At 36.4% G+C, this 21977-nt stretch overlaps 1 protein-coding gene across 1 annotated transcript; it reads right to left on the minus strand.

Annotated features, from left to right (window-relative positions):
• Positions 1–2661: 2661 nt before the first annotated feature.
• LOC120130600 lies at positions 2662–3454 on the minus strand. Its single transcript, XM_039147815.1, has 3 exons — positions 3397–3454; positions 3106–3197; positions 2662–3027 (listed from the first exon to the last, which is right to left on the minus strand). The coding sequence occupies exons 1-3, from the start codon at positions 3452–3454 to the stop codon at positions 2662–2664; spliced, it is 516 nt and encodes a 171-aa protein (XP_039003746.1).
• Between the last annotated feature and the right edge of the window lie 18523 nt (positions 3455–21977).

The following is a 21977-nucleotide window of genomic DNA, read 5'->3' on the forward strand; positions in this document are numbered from 1 at the left end:
AAAATTCAAATATTTTGACCGTTGGAACACTTGATGCATCGGTGCACCAAGTGTGCATCGATGCATGAAATGCATTCGATGTTTGAAAAATATCCTGGTGCATCGATGCATGGCTTGTGCATCGATGCATCAAATGCATTCGATGTTTTGAAAATATTCAGAGTGCATCGATGCATGGAGTGTGCATCGGTGCATGGAATGCATTCGATGTTCAATTAATTCATCGATGCATCGATGCATGGACTGATGCATCGGTGCATGCCTTTGAATAATTGATTTAAGGCTTGTTTTTGGTTCAAAATACTTTGTGAAAATTGTTTCAAAAATAGTTTAAGTACAAATCACAATTTTACACATTTAGTAAGGTTTAAAATTGATCTTGAAAAACTTGGAGTAATAATTTGATATTCGGTTAATTGAATCGAAATATAAAATTGTAAAATCATTTGTAAAATCTTAAAATTCATTTAACTTAATTTGTTATATCGAAATATCAAAAATGTTTTAAACATAATTAATATTTTATATTAAACTAGAGGATTCATATTACCTTCCGGCAAGTGGAAAGTCAACCGCAGTCCGATTAATCGGTATAAAAAATAGAAGTATATGCCAAGCCCATGATTGTAGCAGCAACAGACATCCATAGATTTCTGCTGTATTATTATCATTCACGACTAATGACGTCTTGCACATCTCATGATACAAGAACGCCAATATTGCCTACTATTCTCAAAATTTTTTTAAAAAAAAAAAGATACTGAGTGTGAACATAACTACCGGATTTATCAGGCATCAAAATTCCCCCAATCAACTGTAATATATATGCTTGTATTGCATATATAATTTTGTGCTCCGTACTATTTGGTTGAAGCCTGAAATTCATTCTTCAACCATGACAACCTCACACGCCACCCTCTACACTCTGGTGGTACGGGCGCTTTCCCAAGAAACAAGTTGCAAAGTTGTGCCACATTATTAAACTCATGTGACATTACCACTGACATCCCATTAGTTTGGACCCCGAGTTGCAATGCTACATCCTCTAGAGTTATCGTACATTCGCCACACGACAAATGAAACATGTGCATTTCTGGTCTCCAACGTTCAATCAACGCACTGATCAAACCTGGGACCAACTTGTAATCTCGCACAAATGTTACATACCAAAATCCAGCCTCTTGCAAGTTTTCTTCAATATATGGGTGTGGCTTGGGCACTTTATGTAGCCGAAGACGAATGACTCGCCGCTCGTCCTCCTGCAATTAAATAATGCAAAAAATTTATCACAATCATCATAAAATAATATTCAAATATTTATTAATTATAATTCATTAAACAAATATTTTATTCACCATTATTCCCAAATGACTTGAAATATGTTCATTGTCAAGTCTCAGCAGTGGAATTTGGTCAGCCATTGGAATGAATCTGTAAAAAAATTAAACAACAATATTTAAAAAATCATTTAATATAATCTAATGTTAAGTAACTAACTAACAAACTAACTAACTAATTTACAACACAACAAAAAAAATTAATATAATAACTTATAATATAATAAACTTATAAAGTAACAAACTAAACTTTTTAAAATATAACTTAAATGTGAATTTTTCCTTAAACAACTAATAAACTATTCTTTAATATAACTTCAACTAATAAACTATTCTTTAATATAACCTAAACTAATAAACGATTTTTTAATTATAATTTAATACTAAAAACTAATTAACTAAATTTTTTATATAATATAAATTCAACAAATCATATGGCAACTTAACTATTTAACTAACACAAACTAATTACATATTTTTTATATATAACTAACTACTAACAAACTAACTAATTAAGTAAATTTTTACCCTAACCCTAAACTAACAAACTAATACTTTAAAATAATAAACTAATTTAAATTAAATAAAATGAAAACTTACCTCGATGTTTGCTTGCCGGACTCCCTTTCTTCTTCTTCCTCTAATTCCTTTCCTTTCTCTCGACACTCTTCCGCCTTTCTTTCTTATGCTTCCTTAACCCCATATCATACCCCCTATATATTAAAGGGTCGGCTGCCATGCACCAATAATTGAAGAATCACGAGCCGTTGATTCTCGTGGATTGCAGCAATAATTACTGCATGAAGAAACAAATGATGTTGCAATAATGCAGCGAATAAAGGTGCATGCAGCAGCGGGAGCAAACGAACATGCAGTGGGGAGTAGGCGAGCGGAGCAGGCGGAGGACAAGGTCGCCCAACGTGCATGGCGACCTACCATGTCGCCTAGCGTGCATGGCGACCTATAATGTCGCACAGCGTGCATGGCGACCTACCCTCACTCGACTGCCATGGATGCCCTCGCATAGCTCGCTCGGATGGCCTCGGTCCATGGCATGGCGACCTACCCTCACTCGACTGCACTGGATGCCCTCGCATAGCTCGCTCGGATGGCCTCAGTCGGATGCGCTCGAACGTGCATGTCACATGCAAAATCTCTCGTAGCTCATCGGGAAGAAATGACGACCTATTATGTCACCCGGATGGCATGGTGACCTACGGCCAACTGTAGATTTCACCCTATTTGAGCAATTAACCTGAGGAGTGCATTATCTCGTGAATTAATTTATTCGATAACATTATATCCAAAGTTTTGCCCCATAATACTACATGAACAGTTGAGACTGTAACAAAGTATAGTAATTGGCAGCCTCATCTTCAAGCTCCCATAGCCCATCACATAATGCAAAACTATTTCCGCCATTGTGGAAACCTTCATCGAACTCAACGCCAAAAACACTTTGTTTATTCGGAATCCCAAGCTCATCATCAGAAGCTTCGAGCAAATGCCTGATGACTTTCTCCTTATCATCGTACTGGTAAGCCTCGTCTTCTTTCGAGGAAGAAGTCACTGTCGTGTGGTCTTCTATGCTGACCATGCAGTCGCTGTTAGTCATAGCGGCAGGGTTCTTGTGGTCATCGGCTTTTGAGGGCGATTGGTATGGAGGGAAAGAGGCGTCTTTCGAATAGAGCTATTATTGTAAAGAGGTGATAAGAGAAGAAACGTCATGGCTTGGCCCTTCCTCTTCTGTTTCGAGCAAAGATAATACATGATCGTATGATTTATGGCATTTTGTCTCCTCAGCGAGTTCTTCGTTTGAGCTCTGGGTTTCTTCTCTTTGGCGCTTTGAAGGCATCTGCTCTGCCAATACAGCAAAAAGTCGGGAGACAGATGATATTGTGAAGGTAAAAGGAAATGAACGTAAAAGGGAGGATGAGGAGAGAGGGGGAGGGTGGAAAGGGATTATATAGAAAGGAGGCAGAGGAAGGAAATTGGTGTTGCGGTCAAAATCAAACTAAAGAATACTCCCTTTAATAAACCAAATATTATATAACAATACTGACATACGACAGAGATGAAGGATTGCTATTGCTCTGTACCAATTGCTCCTCCTCCATTCTAAACCGTCAGATTGATGTTTTAGAGTTCGCGAGTTTCCTATTAAAGGTTTAAAAAAAATTAAACGTACATGAGAAGAGCTGTGAGTTTAGTACACAGCTTGATATGACATATTAAATAAATGAATAAGGTGAGGCTTTTTTAGGGCGATTTTTCCGATAAATCATCTTTTTTTATGTCAGTACCGTTCAGATTTATTTTTAATCTAACATCTTTGTAGTAAGGCGTACCTCAACAACGCGTTTTACGTTGATTTGGCATCACGTACGGTAAGGTGTGCCCCTGCAACACGCCTTACGCTGATATAGATACATGTTAGCTAAAGCACGGTCCTTGGGGTGTGCTATATGCGTGGGGGTATAGCGCGATACAGGAGCCACACCTTACTGCAATTATGACAAACGTCAGAAAGGCGCCCCCTATAGCGCTCCTTAGCTTTATTACCCACCTACCCCCGCCCGTTTACACCCTATTCCCTCCTTATAAATATCTCCATTCTCAATCACTTTCATCACACCAAATCCTCTCAACTTTTCTCAAATACTCTTATATTCTTTTATAGCACTTTAAGTATATTTTATTATATTTAGTATTTTGTTAGTAATTTATTTAACTATTTAAATATTTAATATTTTATTTAATTAATTTTTTTACAGATATAAAATGGAAGGCGATCTACTTCGGTTGGATGAAAATCATATATCTCGACATTTTGCTGATACGGTAACATTTTAACATTTTAATTTAATTTAAATTATTAGTAATAATTTATTTATTTATTTAATGCATGATTATTAGTTTATAAATTAATTTTTGTAATTATTTATATTTTAGGAGAGCGACCGTATATTATATCCTTTTATTAGAAACCTTAAGTTAGCGATACCTACCCGTCTGGCCGTATTTAGTAGAGGCTGGATTCGATCACATAGGTAGATATAAAGATCATTGTAAGATAGAACCATACCTTATTTCTACCTTAGTGGAGCGGTGGAGGCCGGAGACCCACACATTTCATCTTCCGTGCGGATAGTGCACGATTACGCTTGAGGATGTTTCTATGCACTTGGGGCTTTCGGTGGATGGAGATGTGATATCAGAGATGACGCACGATAACTGGACTACTTTGTGCCGGGATTATCTAGGATGTGTCCCTCAAAATTTTAATGGTGGTCAAATACCGTTAAATTGGTTAGATGTCAATTTTCGGGAGTTGAGCGAGGACATCTCTGATGATGAAGTTAAAATGTATGCACGGGCATGTATATTGCAGCTGATAGGAGGGTTGTTGATGCCAGACAAATCACGCAACCAAGTTCACTGTATGTGGTTATGACATCTTGGCGACTTTCATATGGCCGGATAACTGAGTTGGGTCTCGGCAGTTTTGGCTTTCCTGTATAGGGAGATGTGTCGGGCGACTGATTACAGGAAAAATACTATCGGTAGATGTCTCCTTCTGCTGCAGTCTTGGGCATGGTATCGATTGCCCTTTTTATGTCCCGTTGTGAAGAACCCGTTCGTATTTTCCCTACTATTGAGGTAATTATAAAACTAATTCCGTATATTAATAATTTTATACATTGTATAATAAATCAAATTTTCTTGAATATGTGGTCTACTGGCAGGAAAAATCATCAGGAGTTACCTGATGATTTAGAAAAAATGAGGGTGTTAATCGATAAGAATACTGGCATACATGTATGCATTTTAATGTTTAAAAATTGATTTTGTATTATAGTTATATAATTAGATTATTATTTTTATAAAAACTATATATATTTGTTTTAGTTTGAATGAGTTCCATATTCTCATGATGATGTGAAGATGTGCATCCCACCTGAGTTGTGGGGACCATCAGATGTTTGGATGGCGGTGGTCTCCTTGATCTGTTATGCGATCGTTGAGTGGCACTCCACTGATCGCGTGCTTCGACAATTTGGTTTTGTACAACCAATTCCGGAAGCACCTCGCAATATGGACGAGTGTTGTGGGAGGATCGACATCGATGTCTTCCCCGTAGAGAGTCTTTTTATGATAACCTCTTCACGGGTGCATCTGGTTATTATGAGTGGTTCAACAGTAACGGGAAATCGTTTATGCTTTCCGATGATGCACGAGGGTGGAGCTTTCAGTGACGTCGACAGAGACGTATACTGTCACAACCTCATCGTCTCCCGACTCGTAGACGGAGAGCAGGTGCTTTCAGTTTGTCCTCAGTTGCACCAGCAGGACATTCACAGCAGTCGCCGACTGCAGCGACCTACACCCGTAGCCATATCTGATGCTATCTCTGCCTTTCCCTTACCAGATATCGCCGCTGCCACCGTCTCCTAGTTTTATGACCCCCCACCATAACAGAGTTATATGACCTCTCATGGAAGATATTATGTGTCTATGTTTGTAGATCTGACTTGGGGTTCATATGCTGGTTATTTAACGGGTGCAACCTCATTATCGATGGCCGCAGAACATACACCTCTTGTACAATTTTCTCACTCATCGATGTATGGGTTTTATGATTTTTCCCAGTTTTCGCAGGACGGTGGGATATTTAGTCATACACCTCTATGGTCCTTATTCTATGGATGTGTTACATCGTCATCAGTTCCTCATCAACAAAATGTATTTGCTCATGACGACGATGGCAATGAGGATGATGATGGTGATGATGATGACACTGAAGAGTCATAACCAGTTATACACATAAATCCTCCTTGAGACAGACAACCACCGTCATGCGGAACACATTCGCACTGCAAACATCGATAGATTTTGATATTTTATTATATTTGTATTTAGTTGTTTATTGGAGTATTTGTATTGTATTTTTTATAATTTATCATTTAATACTTACTTTATTTTGTTAATTTGAATGAATTTTTTAATTTATTTTGTTAATATTGTTGGACTTTTTGTTAATATATTTGGTTAATTTTGTTTATTACCATTTAATATCAGTTATTGTAATTTGGTTATTATTTACCATTTAATACTTATTGTAAGTTTGTTATATTTAAAATTATATTCAAATACCAAATTGCTATTAGTTTGATAATATTTAATAATTGTGTTCGATAACTTTCTTAAGTTTGTCACTTATTATCTATTTTATTGTAATCACATATAACACAAACGTCCAATATCATTTTCTTGTATCATTTTTTTAATCTTCATCAGCCGTTATCGAATGACATTAACTTTAAATAAATGCAAATTAAAGTACAAGAATTATTATTTGATAAACAACTATATCAGTTCCTCATCAATTGTTACTTGATGACAACATAACATATTGTCCTAGTGTGTACTGAGTTTCTACAATGCCCACATTTTTTGTCATGTCTATATGTTTCTCGAATATCCATATCACAATGAATTGGAGTGGATTTTGGACGACCACGCTCCCTCAATAAACTTGGATCTGGTACAATCAGAAGCCAATTCTGAACCTCATATGGGTCTTTGTCATTACCTATGGGGGAACTCAAATTTGTATACCTTAAAAACTTCTGATAGTAGGTATACGGGATACACAAAACGATTATAGTCTTGTCGGGTATGCGAGCAAGCTGCTATCACATTAGAGCATGGATACTTGAAGCTTGAAAAAACCCACAGTCACACCATCTATCCCGTAGATTTACTCTTAACGACACAGCTTCAATCCCTTGAAGAGGTCACGATAACTCTGTGACATGAGACAATGTATGTGTTATAGAGAAGCTTGTTACAGACATTCCAATTGATGTATCAATTTTTTTTGTAGATCTGCAACTAATCTAGGGTGATAAACATGACTGTCTTGCATCCAGGTTTGAGCTTGTCCCCCGAGCTTCACAAAAAGTGCCCCCAAACGAAAATATATAGTTTTTACCAAAGCCGCTACAGGTAAGTGACGTGTACCCTTTAAGGTCGAATTGATTGCCTTAGCCAAGTTGGTCGTCATGTGTCCATATCGATATCCACCATCATATGCGTTTGTCCACATTTCTTTATCGATGAGGCTGATGTAATCGTATCCTTCCTCGTTCTTCGCCCGCAAATCTTGAAGTATGAATTCAAATGTTTGAGGAAGTAGTTCATAACTTGATCAAAAAATGTATAACTTACTAACTTTGTTTCTTTACAAAATGAAAATGGCTGAAAGAAAATAAACTATATCAGTTTCACTTACCCATGCGTACAAATAATTGACGCTCATCATTATTCTTGTATCTTCCATGGTAGTTCGCAACAATGTGTCGGATACAATACCTATGTTGGAAAAAGGGTGGTTGCCACATTGGACCCAAAGACTTCATTATTGCTTTGATCTAAGCTCCACGATCTGAAATGACACATATTTTTTCTTTCGTGATAACATGTGAACGTAAGTTTCGGAGGAAAAATGCCCAAGAATTTGTATCTTTTCCTTCAACAAGAGAAAAAACAACTGGAAGAATTTTACGATTACCATATTGGACAACTATCAATGGTAAAACTTGCTTGTATTTTCCATATAAGAAAGTCCTGTCGATCTGGATTACAGGCTTACAGTATTTGACAGCATTAACGCACTGTGGGTAAGTCCAAAAAACCCTGTAGAATTGCATAGATCACGAAGAACTCGATCATTATGGTATGCATGAGAGGTTTTGAAGTCCAAAATTATCCCAGGATTCAACCTTCATATCAACCTAAACCAACTTGGAAGTTCATTGTAAGATGCATCTCATTCGTCATGAAGTTTGACAATGGCATTTTGTTTTGCCAACCAAACTTTTTTATAGGAGACAGTGTACTCATATTGTGATTGTATAGCAGAAATAAACTCTGCAATAGCTATATGAGAGCTTGCTTTTACCATGGGCATGATGGCTTGGTAGATCACTTCAGAGTCTAAGTTGGGATGATCTTGGTTGATCCCTCCAGCAAAACATGTGTGAGGATCGTTGTATATCGTTAGTTCCCATCTATTGTTTTTCCTCTTCCTCTTTGATACGCGAACCATCCAATTGCATCTGTTTTCACATCGGGCACAGTGGCATACATATTTTTTTTGTCGTGGAGCGGTCAACTCTAGATTGAACAAAATTACGGATATTGTAATTTTTTATAACCATCATCGCTTCTTATTTGCTTGAAACTTCATGCCTAAAGATAACTCATCATTATTTATTGATGAGTAATATCCATAGTCACCGAGATGAGGCATATCCGCAAATTCTGGCCCGTACATTGTACCATAATCAATTTCATATATGTGTGCTAGAGGGTCAGTTTGTGCCACATTTGAGGGAACTTCATTTACATTATCAACATCATCGGAGTTGAATTACGGTGATTCTGGGTGAATGAATAGTCCAGTCTCAGGACTATCTACACCATGCTTACGAATTGGTTCTTCTGGTAGAGATGATGGTTCCTACATGCTCTCCACATTTAGGATGAAGAATCTACTGCTTCCATGTCTTCCCCTTGAACTAGAAGGCATATCGACATTGAGATCGAAAAACCTCGCAGTCGAATGCCTCCCCATGGAGCTTGAAGCCATTGTGTCAAATAGAAACTGCACATATTGTTGAGTCGAGGGCATCTCCATATTAAGTTCAAAGAAATTGGCAGATGAATGTCTTCCCCTTGATCTGGACATGATGTTGTCATAGAGATTATTTGTAGACCCACATCGGTACATATCGTAAGGATTTTCTGATGAATGTCTCCCCTTAGAAGTTGATGGGACGGCACTATGTTGCGGATTTCCCATTATGGCATTAAAATCATTACATATTACTATAGTTGGGCTCTCAACTTGATCAGCTAGCCCATAGTGGGAGCTTAATGACAGACCCCGAACGACACACACTTCAATAAACTTTGCATACATCTCTGTAACAGCGTCTGAATAATTATTTTGAGAATCAACCATCATTTCAACATCATCAGCGTTTGATAGTTCGAACGCTGTATAAGTTAATGGCAACAATGATGTTGGAAATCTGTACTAAAGCGACGACATTCTTCTAGTACTTCCAACATGAACCTTCCTTGAAATCTTCGTTATCAGCTCCTCAAGAGTTATGTTTCTCTTGAAGGATATTTTAACATAATGATTTGATACGAAAACAACGCCGATTTCATCTTCCCGAATTTCTCCATCATAATAAACAATAGTTGAAATTCACGTCATTCTTAGAGTTTTAAACTGAGATAATCTTATATCTGCAAAAAATAAACCTGAAACAAGCATAATTAAATAAATAATATATAATTAAAATATAAGGAAATACATTTTTTACATAATAACATAAATAATTTAAATAATATAATTTTATATTATTACCTTATCGGTAAAAATATTTCAATGTATGCTTCGCTTTCCAATTTTACAAACACAAAAATTCATTGAAAACAATTAGTATAATATTTTTTTAAATAATCATATATAATTATAAAAAATATTATAAAAAATTACCTTATAACGAAAGATCGAACAAACTTCTGAATCAATTATAAGAGTATTGTCGGGTGTTATACTGGTTGAGAGGATTGTTGTATTTGTTTTTCGGTTGAGAGGAAGTTGTGAGAGAGTTTACGGGGAGAGGGGTATTTATAGCCGAGAGGAGATAATGTAATTATAAAGGCGCGACCCCTACATCGCGCCTTGCATTATGCATGTGATAATTGGAAGGCGCGGCCCCTGCACCGCGCTATACCCTACGTGGCATAGTGCGCCCCCAGGTGTCGCGCCTTTGCGTGTGTCTATGTCAGCGTAAAGCACGCTTTAGGGGCACATCTTACCCCAAGTGATGCCAGATCAGAGTAAGGCGCACTGCAGGGGGCACATTCTTGCAAATGGTGTTAGATCGGGAAATAAAGTATGATCGGTGCCTGATAGAAAAAAAGAAGAGTGATTTTTAGGAAAATTCACCCTTTTTCAGACAGTGTTGTAAGAGGTTTACTTTTTTTTAATTAATTGATAAAGTAGATATGTGATACATAGGTGACTGTTTTAAGTTGTGTTTCATTAAAATTATTTTTATGGAAAAAATTATTTAGTTATATTTTCTTTTTTTAATTTCTCAATAAAGTAAAATGTAATTTTTATAAGATAAAATTGTCATTTTAATTTTTTTTCTAAAACATATATATTAGATAAATTTCTTCTTCTTCAAATTACGTAAAAAATCAATAATGGACATAAAAATTGAGACGAAAAATTATTTTTTTGTCATTAATACAATTTAATGGGTTAAATTGGAAACATGTTTAGCAAGTATCTTCGACATGAGTCAAGTTAAAGGATATTGTATGTATGTGAGTCTTACATTCAATGAAATGAGTATTTTAAATACCTTAGAAAAACAATATAAAATTTATATTACGTATTCATATTTTAATATAAATATGACTTTTTAACATATTTTATAATTTTGATAAAATTAAAAATGATTTTTTTTAAATAAAAACATAAAATAAAAAAATATTTTCTATAATCAAACGGACCATTGTATTCACCCACCCATCGGCCATTTTAGATTTTCAGGAGATATATGAAAAAGGACGATGGAGACAGGCGCTGCTTGCTTCTTTAAGTTTTAAAGAGCTGCCGATCAAAGGGTTTTGGAAGAAAAGTATACGGGTTGTAAAAGACATATTTCGGCCCATTTTATCTAATTAAGATTTGCACGAGTTTTTTATTGGCAGCATCATTCGAGTTGGTAAGATCGTATCAAAACGCGTGCGTTGCTAAATGTTAGGTACCGCTTGTCGCAGAACAAGACAAAACATTTTGTTTTCCATGTTTCTTTTAATCACACCGGATCAGCGGTACGACACTTTTTCTTTTGAACAGCTTTCATTCGCAGCAAAAATTTCTTTTGTTTTAACATGATAATCTTGAAGGACGATGGTCTCATCATCATGATGCAATCGAAGATGTGAGCCCACATGGTCTAGGTTAAGTTCTTAGGTCAAACTTATCAGCACAACCCAATGGACTTGACTAATTTCGATATAAATAAATAAATATCCAATGCCTGTTACCATTAATCTGGACATTGCCACCAGGGATTCACGACTATTTAATCCATCCTCCTACTTCCCTACACTTCTTACCAAACTAGTTCCCTTCCCTACTATTTTTAAGAGGCTTGTTAGGCTATAGCTTGATGTGAACGTGCATGTATTATAACAGAACTAACTATAGTTAGTTATCATTGGTGCCAAAGTCAGTTAGAGAGGCTGTTAGCTTAAAAGAGTAGCAGTGTTTACTATATAATGATGTAGCAGCCAGTGTAAATGCAAGTATTCAATATATCTCTTTCATATACAGTTTCTTAATATGGTATCTTTCGCCAATTGGTCTTGGGTTATTTAACTATCAGTCTTGTTGCGCGATTCTCTCTTGATATCTCATGGGGCCGTCCACAAATTCAGGCTTCTCTCACAAAAAAAAAATTAGCGTTGTTCTTGATGAGATGAACTGCCTTATGTGGAAGTAGCAAATTCTGCTCACAGTAATGAGTCACCGTCTTGAGCGCCTGTTGACCGGAGCTCTACAATCACCACCGGAGACGATTCTTGATGATACCAATACGATTCGTGTCAATGATGCGTTTGAGGATTTTGTTGCGCAGGATAGTGCGCTTGCGGCTCTTGTCAACCATTAGTCATCATCTTCTTCCTCATTTTGTTGGTGTCGAATCTACAGCTACAGTTTGGAGTGTTGTGCAACAACTCTTTGCGAGCAGATCCACGACGGCTGCTATGAGTTTGCACTGCAAGTTGCAGTCGCTTAGGAAGGGCAATGATAGCATGCGTGTGTATCTCACTCGTGTAAAAGAGGTATGTGACGCACTTGCCTCGTGTGGTAGTGCAGTTTCGCATGTTGGACATGTTGTCAGCATCTTGAAAGGATTTCCCAAGGAGTATCAACCGTTTATGGCAGTTATCACTACGATGAAGGAAACATTGTCCTTGGACAGCCTTTACACCGTTCTTCTAGATGTTGAAGCACAGTTGGTCGGGTTTGATGAGCAATTTGATTACACTCCTATGGCAACCAATGTTGCTGAGAGAGTAGAAGGTCATGATTCCTCTGCTAATGGACAGCATGATTCTAAATCTTCACGCTCATCGTTTACAAACAGGACAGGCGGCCGAGGTCGAGGGCGAACTAAGATTCAATGTCAGTTATGTGGCAAACTCGGTCACTTGGTTGATCGATGCTGGCATCGTTATCATGAAGAGTTTATGTGTGTTACATCTGAGTCTAAAGCTCATAAAGGACAGTCTGCCAATGCACACTACTCTGCTACTGAAACTTCAAACCTGGGATGTGAATGCTGTAAAGGCCATTCTCAGACAGTAGGTAATTTGCAAGCTAATACGGTCTCCAGATCCAGTGATCATTGGGTGGTGGATTCTAGAGCTACGCATCATATCACACCAGATACTGTGAGTGTCTCGAACCCTGTTGAGTTTAGAGGTCCAGGTAAGCTTACTGTTGGGAATGGAGTTTCTGTTGATATTCATAATGTTGGTATTGCGGTTGTTTCTTCTGCTTTTTCAAGAACTCTAATCTTGAGTGAATTGTTGCATGTGCCTCACATAACTAAGAATTTGCTTTCGGTCTCTAAGCGTGCTAGGGATAATAAAGTTTACCTTCTCTTAGTGATCTCAATACATAAGGTTGTGGTGTTGCAGTTCATCTTGTAACTTCAGATCTGACTCAGTCTGAGCTATGGCATCGACGTTTAGGACATCCAGCCAGTTTTGCTTTAAGTAAAATTACCAAAGAACTTGATGTAAAACTTGATATTGATGTTAATAAAACGTGTGTGGCTTGCTTTATGGGCAAAAGTCATAAACTCCCTTTTTCCTCATCTAATACGGAGTACACTGCACCTTTTGAACTGATATTTTTAGACTTGTGGGGACCTCCTCACACTACTTCCAATGGCTTTCGCTATTATGTAACTTTTTTGGATGCTTTTACCAGATTTACCTGTCTTTACCTACTGAAAGATAAAGCGCAAGTTGTTAATGCGTTTCACCTGTTCAAAAAATTGGTAGCAAATCAATTTGGCAGTACAATCAGAGCTTTTCAGTCAAATTGGGGTGGTAAGTACCGAGTGTTTCCTGCGTTGCTTGCCAAATCAAGGATAGTGCATCGGGTGACTTGCCCTCACACGTTTGAGCAGAACGGAGTAGTTGAACGTAAGCATCGTCATGTTGTTGAATTAGGACTTGTTCTGCTAGCCCAAGCATCCATCCCCATGCAGTACTGGTCATATGCATTTGTGACTGCTATTCATTTGATCAATCGTCTTCCTACGGTTGTACTTGGAGGAATGACTCCATATGAGAAGCTATTCCAGAAGAAACCTGAGTATGCCTCACTGAAGGTCTTTGGATGTCAGTGTTTCCCGCACTTAAGACCCTTTCAGAATAAAAAACTGTGCTTTCGATCTCAGTCTTGTACATACCTTGGATTTAGTCCTCAGCACAAGGGCTATCAGTGTCTGGCAAGCAATGGTAGAGTTTATATCTCTAGATATGTTGTGTTTAATGAAAAAGCTTTTCATTTTGCAGATAAAGCTACTGCTTGTCGCCCGCATCATGCACGAAATGCTCGTTCACGTGATATTCCAGTTGTTGAAGATGTGAGGAAGTGGATTAGTGATGCTGCTCCCACCATTGTTCAAGACAATGCGTATAATGAGGTGGGCCATATGGTTGCTGGTCACCAGAATGTGCTCAATACGCGTGATGATAGGCATGGGGCCACGCCATTTGAAATAATGATCGATCATGCACATGGGGTCACGCCGTTTGAAGCAATGGCCGACCATGATAGAGAACGCGGGCCACGCCGATTGGAGCAAGTCTAAACCGTCATGTGCGTGCCACCAGTGCTACCACTTCAACAAATATGAATTATGAAAGCAACAATTTGCTAGGGGCCACGCGTGATAATGCACTTTGTCAAAATAATAATATAAGCGACAATTTACTTGGGGCCACTCCTAAATGCACATGGAGCTAATTGTCAGAGTGATAATATGCTTGGGGCCACGCATAGTAATGCACATGGGACAAATTGTCAAAACAATAATTTATTTGGAGCCACTAGAGATAATGCACATAGTTCACATTATAATGCTGGGGCCGATGCTAGCCATAGTGGCGTGATGGGTGTTGATGGGGCCACACCGTTTGGAGTGATGCGTGAATCACCGTTTGGAGTGATGCGTGAATCACCGTTTGGAGAGATGCGTGTGTAGACATTAATTTTTTATAATAATAATTATAATTATTATTAATATAATATATTATTATTATTATTATTATTTATTATATATATATATATATATATATATATATTACAAATTACATCAGAGGCCCAATCCAGTACATGCCCGATCAACTGGCCCAGACCAAAATGAAACCCTAAACATTGAGGATTTCAACTAGGGTTTCTAAACCCTAGCACTGCCGCAGCCGCCTCGCCAGAAGCCACTGCCTCCACGCCTCTGTTGCCAAGTGCTCCAATCGACCATTGCCGACGGTCAACTGCCAGATGCTCAAACCCGCTACAGCCACGAAGCCGCCGCCTCGCCAGAAGCCTTCAGAAGCCAGCTGCCCCCCACACGTCACGGCTATGGGGTGAGTCACCACATAGCTCGATGACTCACCGAACTTCCCCCTCTGGACCGGTCCGAGCATAGCTCCGTGGTGGCTATAAAAGCCACCGGATCCTGCAAAACGAAAGGAGAGGAAGAACCGGAGAGAACAAAAAAAATAGAGAGGGCAACCTGGAAAACAGAGAAACACGAGAGCAAACAACAACATATACAACAACAACAACCAGCCGAGAAAAAGAGAAAAAAGAGCTTACCTCGCTGGTGAATACCAAACATCGCCGGAGTACCGAAAAACCAAAGGTAGTTTTTTAGATCTACGTAAATCCTGGACCTTTTAAGGGAAACAGAGGGCAGAAACAGTTTTGGGTAGTGTCGATCTATCCTTTGAGGTTTTTTTTTATTTTCCGGCCACCGGAGACGGTGGCCGACGGTGGTAGTCGGCGTCGGAGTACGGCTGCCGAAATTCCCTAAGATGAGGGAATTGAAGAGAGAACCGAGAGAGAAGAGAAACAAGAGAAATGAGGATACTGGCCCTTCGGGCCAGCCGTTTGGGTAAATATATACCCCTTCCCAAACGACGCCGTTTTGGAGATGGGTATATCTGTAATTTTGCTTTTGGCCAAACCCTTTCCGCAGTCATCGTAGTTTGTAACATTCCATTTTAGTCACTAAAACTAACTTCTGAACGTTCTAATTCAGTCTTCGAATTTCATTTTATTATGTTTTAGTCCTTACCAGTATTAAATAATATATTTAAGGTAAATATCACATTTAGTCCCTAATAATTTTAATATTTCTATTTTAATCACCAATTAAATAATTAATGGTTAATTACACTACTAGTATTTATATTTTATGATATTTCTAACTATGTCTCTTAAATATTTATATTTTATAATTTGATCATTAAATTTTATATAATCTTAATTTTAACCATAAGTTTTATTATTTTTACATTTTAAGTTCATATATTTATGAATATGATCCAATAGTTTTTAATATTATTACTTTTAATTTCTTTCATTTTAATTATTATTATTTTATTTTATTATTACTTTTGATATATGTTTAAATTATTATCTTCATGATTATTTTATTATTATTAAGTTATATAAATATATATATAATATTTATTTATTCTATTTGTTTATTAAATAAAAATCCTATTTATAAATTTAATTTTATAAATTACTTGTAAGAAAAATAAACATATTTTGATATGTATTTATTTTTTAATATCTAAGAAAAGAGCTGTCTTAAAATACCTAGAAGTCCTTTTCTGATATTCTTAAATAAATAAATGTCCTATATTTATAAATCATATATTAATATATTTTAATTATTTTTAGATAAATGTTTTATTAACATTTATTTATTTATTAATATTAAGAAATGAGCTGTCTTAAAGAAACTAGAAGCTCTTTTTTGATATTTCTAAGTAAATAAATATCTTATTTATAAAAATAAAGATATATATTAATATATTTTTTTAAAATTATAGTAATAAATTTAAATAAAATAGGATTATAAATTAAAAATATCTTTGAATTTTTAAATTTCTAATAATAGAGACAATTTATAATTAAAAAGTATCAATTTTGGGCTTTGTAGGTGTGCTAATCATTCTCTAAACGTAACCGACCACGAATCCCTTTTTATTATTAAAAAGAACAAATTTCTGGTTAAAACGCAGATCGGTTTATCTTTTAATTGATGTTTTCTTAAAAACTCTTTTAAAGGATGATTTTTAGGTATTCGACCTACCTGACCCAAAAGGCCGATGGCGACTCCCAAATTATTTTAAAAACCATTTATTCATATCACTTTTCCCGCCAAGTAAAAAATTCGTGCCCGACGAAAACCGGTTACGACAGCTTGGCGACTCTGCTGGGGATTTTGTCAAACTTTTAAAATCAATTATAAATTAAAAATTCATATATTTAATTTATAATTCTTTCTTTTCAAATTTTTTATATATACTTATTTTTTATAGTATTTATATATATTATTTTATTTTATTTGCAGGTATTTTCATTATTTATTTTTCTATCAGAGGTTTGAACATTTCTCCTCACACACAACACTTGCATTGCATGACATAAGCTTTCTAATCAAGCTTGTCCTTTTAAGTGGGAGTGAAAGCGACGTCTTCGTGAGAATTTATTCTCCGTGTTAGACCTAGCAAGTAACTTTCGAGGTTCATATGCTCTATGTCTTCGTGAGAATTTATTCTCCGTGTCAGGTATAGAGAAATGTGTCCCCTCGAATTGAACTCGATCCGCTTAAGTCTGTAATGGACTAGGATTGAGGATTGACAGCCCAAGGGGGCATCAACAAGGACAATTCGAGTACCTTTACTCCTAGAACTGAAACTCTGCATATAATAAATCCTAGAAATTCACCTGATCTAAGACAGTACTGAACCTCTGTTCATAGGTGTACACAAAGAAGAAATAAGCTCTAGCTTTTAATTTATTTTATTTCCTTTTCTTTTTCCTGAATAAATGCATGCAAACTAGAAATCATGCAGTTAGGGTAATTTTTCCAAACAAAGCATGGAACTAGAAAGCATGAGGTTAAGATTTATACCTTGATAGATAGACTTTTTTTCCATTAGTTGGTACTAACTATTCTATTTTTCTTATTTTTTCATGCATGTTACATTGCTCTAATCTGTTCATATTGATTTCTTTTGTTTGCATTGCACGATCATGGCATAATCAAAAGGTGTTGACTTGAAAGACTGTTCATCATATTGGAAAGAAATCGTAAATGGACAAAAAGTTTTATGATCAAACAAAATATGATGCGGCCAAGAAAAGACATCCTGAGGGAACTCTGAAGATAGAGAAGAGCTATGCACCCAAAGATCGTATGCCCATTGAAGAGCAAAAGGAGATACGAGAAATAAGAGAGCAGATGTCCAAGATGATGGATAGAATATCTATTTTGGCCAAAAGAGAAGAGATTCTTGCACAGAAAGAGAGAGAGCTCAATGAACTTAACCCTGCAATATCAGATACGCAAGGGACTTCGGATCTTAACCAACTTGAGAAATTACAGACAGTCATCATTCGTATTCACAAATCGTCTGGAGATACCAAAGAAATAATGACCACTGTAAAAGCTTCTAGAGATGAGAAGAAATCATGCAAGTTGAAATTGTCAAAGTTTAGTCTGCTCCCGACGTCTAAAACTCAGGTTCAATCCAAGACAAAAGGTGGTTCTCATCTTATACTATCCCCATATCATATAAAGAGTTGTATGAGAAGTTACTTGAAGCACGAGAAGTGGATCCATATTATATAAAACCTTTCCAACCTCCGTATCTGAATTGGTATAACATCAACGTTTATTGTAAATATCATGCCGGAGCTCAAGGACATATCATTGAAAATTGTCTTGCCTTTAAACGTCGAGTCCAAAGTCTTTTGGATCAGGGAATCTTGCAGTTTATGATAAATGATCAACCTAGTTTGGTAACTGAAGATCCTGCCAGATCAACACCAAATGTATTCAAATGTAAGAGCATCAGGAGGGACGTTCAAAAGGAAGAAGATTTGCTGAGACTCGAAGCCCAAATAAGTCATTTGAATGATCAAAACGATAAATTGAGCACCGAAATGGAAAGCATACATGAAGATTTCCAAAAGGTCAGTCAAGCCTTTCAAAATGCTAGTATAGGGAACACCCCAGAAGAGTGGATAACAGGGGTCACCAAACTGAAGAAGAACTGTAACATACATGAAGGTTTCACGAGTTGCGAAAGAAAGACGCAATGCATCTATCAGTCAATTGAAAAGATGTCAGGTTGAAAATCAAGTGTTGAATAGTGCTATGACCAACATGGAAGCATCATATCAGATCCATCAGCATGAGATTGATACTGAATTAAAAGCCACTATAGACAAGAACAAGACATTGAAGAAATGTTTAGATGATTATGGAGATCTTGTACGATAACTTTTTGAACACAAAGATTCTCTAACAAGAAAAAATGAACAACATTGTTTACAACTTCGAGAATTGACACAAAGGATGAAGGAAAAAGACAATGTCATGAATGAAGCTGCTGCTCAAGCAAACAATGTGGCTCATAAGCTGGTGGACTTAGCTGGCTTCACGAGAGAATTAAAGCAGATGGATAACTCCACACTTGAGTATGAGTGGAAGTTAGTTTGACTTTTAAGTGAAATAGAGAAATTAGGAGTGAAAGCTATTCCCTACATGTAAAAGTTTTGTTTGATGTACCGAAACTTTTGTGTTCAATGAAATCTGTTCTAAGATGATCACTCTTGAGTAAACACCTTTTCATATATGCATTTTCATTTTGCATCTTTGCATTTTTCATTTTTCATTCATACTTTTATGTTTGCCTTTGAATTGCACATTTTGCATTCTTATTTTTTCATTTATGCATTTTTCACATTTTTATTTAAGTACTGTTATGTACTTTAATTATAAAAACCTATAAATAATTCATGAAAGGTTCTGTAACAGTAAAAACCAAGACCATTCATTCATATTACTTTACTATCATCATGAAAACAATGGAGCAATCTTATAAGGGACTACAAGACCAGTGGCCAGAACAATTGACAGGGTTACATCGGGATACAAGGAAAGAAGCGTCAGATTCAGTACCAGATGGATCAGATCAAATTATTCAGTTAATGAAATCTGATAAAGAAGACATAATTGCTAAAAAGTAACCATGCTATCAGATTGAAGAGACAAAAATGGTAAAACCCTCTGGGGCATCCCAATTGAACCCAAAGAATAGCCTTGTTCATTATTCACAGTATGAGGAAAGATTCAAGAAGATGGATGAAACAATCAGAAATATGAAAAGTGTTGATACCTCCCACAAAGAATTAGAAGCAAGAGAGCTCAGTTTTGTTCCACACTTGGTTATTCCCCATGATTTCAAAATGCCAAATTTTGAAAAATATGAAGAAACCAGTTGTCCTTTAATCCATTTGAGAATGTTTTGCATAAAAATGGAAGGATATTTAAGTTCTGATGATATGTTAATTCACTCTTTCCATGATAGCCTTGTTGGCCCAGCAGTAGTCTGGTATAATCAGTTGACCCAAGAACAGATCAAGAAATGGGTAGATCTAGCTGATGCATTTTTGGGACAATATCAGTATGTTAAAGGCTTAGCTCCAACACTTATGGATCTTGAAGAGTAAAGAAGAAAACTAATGAAAGATTTCAAGAATATGCCTTAAGATGGAGAGGAGTGGCAGCACAAGTTCAACCTCCCATATTAGAAGAAGAAATATCACGTATGTTTCGTGATTCCCTTCCATCGCCTTTCTTCGAGTTAATGCAGGCAAATCCGACAAAGGAATTCGAGAATCTTGTGACAAGTGGATATTTAATTGAGAATGTAATTAATAAAGAAAACTCAAAAGTCACATCCAGGAGCCCAACGGATCAAAAAGCAAAAGTTGATCATGTGAATGAGTGTCGCATCCAGAGTCCTCGCAATTGCAAAATAAAACGAGCAAGTAACTGTTCGGATCGACCAAAGAAAGTCATGCGATCAAGAAAAACTTTGGAAGTGTTCCAAACTTCCATTTCAGACTTGTATCCTCATTTGGTTAAAGGTCAATACATCACACCAAGACCAACTAAAGTGACATCAAACCCTTCTGCTCATAGCTATGATCAAGATAGTGTTTGTAATTTCCACCTGGGGGTAAAGGGGCATTCTACAGGCAATTGTAGGCCACTGTTAAAAGAAATTGAGATGCTTGTTGACAAAGGGGTTTTGACACAAGAAATGATCAATAAATGGGGGGCAAATGAAGAAAAGAACCCTAATCCTATTACATACCCAACACCATAGGAATAATGAGGCATGATGCATAAACAAGTGGAAGTTGATATCTACCACTGTAGTACCTTTCTACTTTCAGCATCCTGTTTGAATATGTTTTTTGTTCCTTTCTCCGCCTTTTGTGCAATAAATAAATATGTGTTTCTTTTATGGTTATGAGCAAGGAGTCAAATTTTGATCTTGAGATTATTGAGTATCAAGTAGATTAAATATTCTTTTAATTTTTCAAGAGTTATAGATCTATTGGCAAGTGGTAAAATTATATCTTCAATATCCCATCCAATGCCAATTACTCTACCCTTACCAAAACCAAATCCTGACACTACATTTATCTGAGATTCTGAAGAAATGTCTCTACTTGTTTTTGAGACATCAACTCTAGATGTTTACCTTATCGGATAGAGTTGATTGATGATATTACCTTCCACCATATACATGACTTTAAGAGTCACACATTTATCCTTCCAAACACAAAACCATCATAAACCAAAAGACCTCAAAAGAACCAAACTTTCAATTATCCGTGAATTTTACTTCAAGAAGAGACGAGATGAGGCATCATGGACCAACTTATTGATGATAATTTCGAGTGATTAGGACATACTCAAAGAAGAAGGGGAAAGTGATTGATTGAAATAAATATATCATGCATTAATTACATTTTTCATATAAGTAAAATTAATCTTGAATATTCATCCCCCTGGAGATACCTCTTTTTACAAAGGTTTCTGTGTATGAGATGACGAACGGCATTGTTTCATTTATCCTTTAATATATATATATATATCCTTTGTTGTCCCCACTTGAGCCTAAATGATTTTTCTTCTGATTCAACCCTAACCAATGATCACCCTCCACATTGGGGGGTAAAGTGAAGGATATTTTCCCACAAGAATAAAGATTGTCAATACAGTTTTATTACGAAGACAAGTTTCCATGAAGTCAAGAAAGTTTTGAACTACAAGGTATGTCAAATACAGAGTGCTTGAAGATCAATCCAATTAAGAATAATGGAAAATCTCCAAAATGCAAAAGGAAAAGGAG

Source organism: Hibiscus syriacus, unplaced genomic scaffold, assembly GCF_006381635.1.
Source record: "Hibiscus syriacus cultivar Baekdansim isolate YM2019G1 unplaced genomic scaffold, ASM638163v2 tig00001674_pilon, whole genome shotgun sequence".
NCBI lineage: Eukaryota > Viridiplantae > Streptophyta > Magnoliopsida > Malvales > Malvaceae > Hibiscus > Hibiscus syriacus.

Bases quoted from the DNA above. Each gene is read 5' to 3' on its own strand.
- LOC120130600 (XM_039147815.1), bottom strand. From the start codon at position 3,454: ATGGAGGAGGAGCAATTGGTACAGAGCAATAGCAATCCTTCATCTCTG. The intron at 3,198-3,396 runs GTATTGTTATAT...CTGTATTGGCAG, and splicing joins TTCATCTCTGTCGTATGTCA to AGCAGATGCCTTCAAAGCGC. The intron at 3,028-3,105 runs GTATTATCTTTG...TTACAATAATAG, and splicing joins GCCATAAATCATACGATCAT to CTCTATTCGAAAGACGCCTC.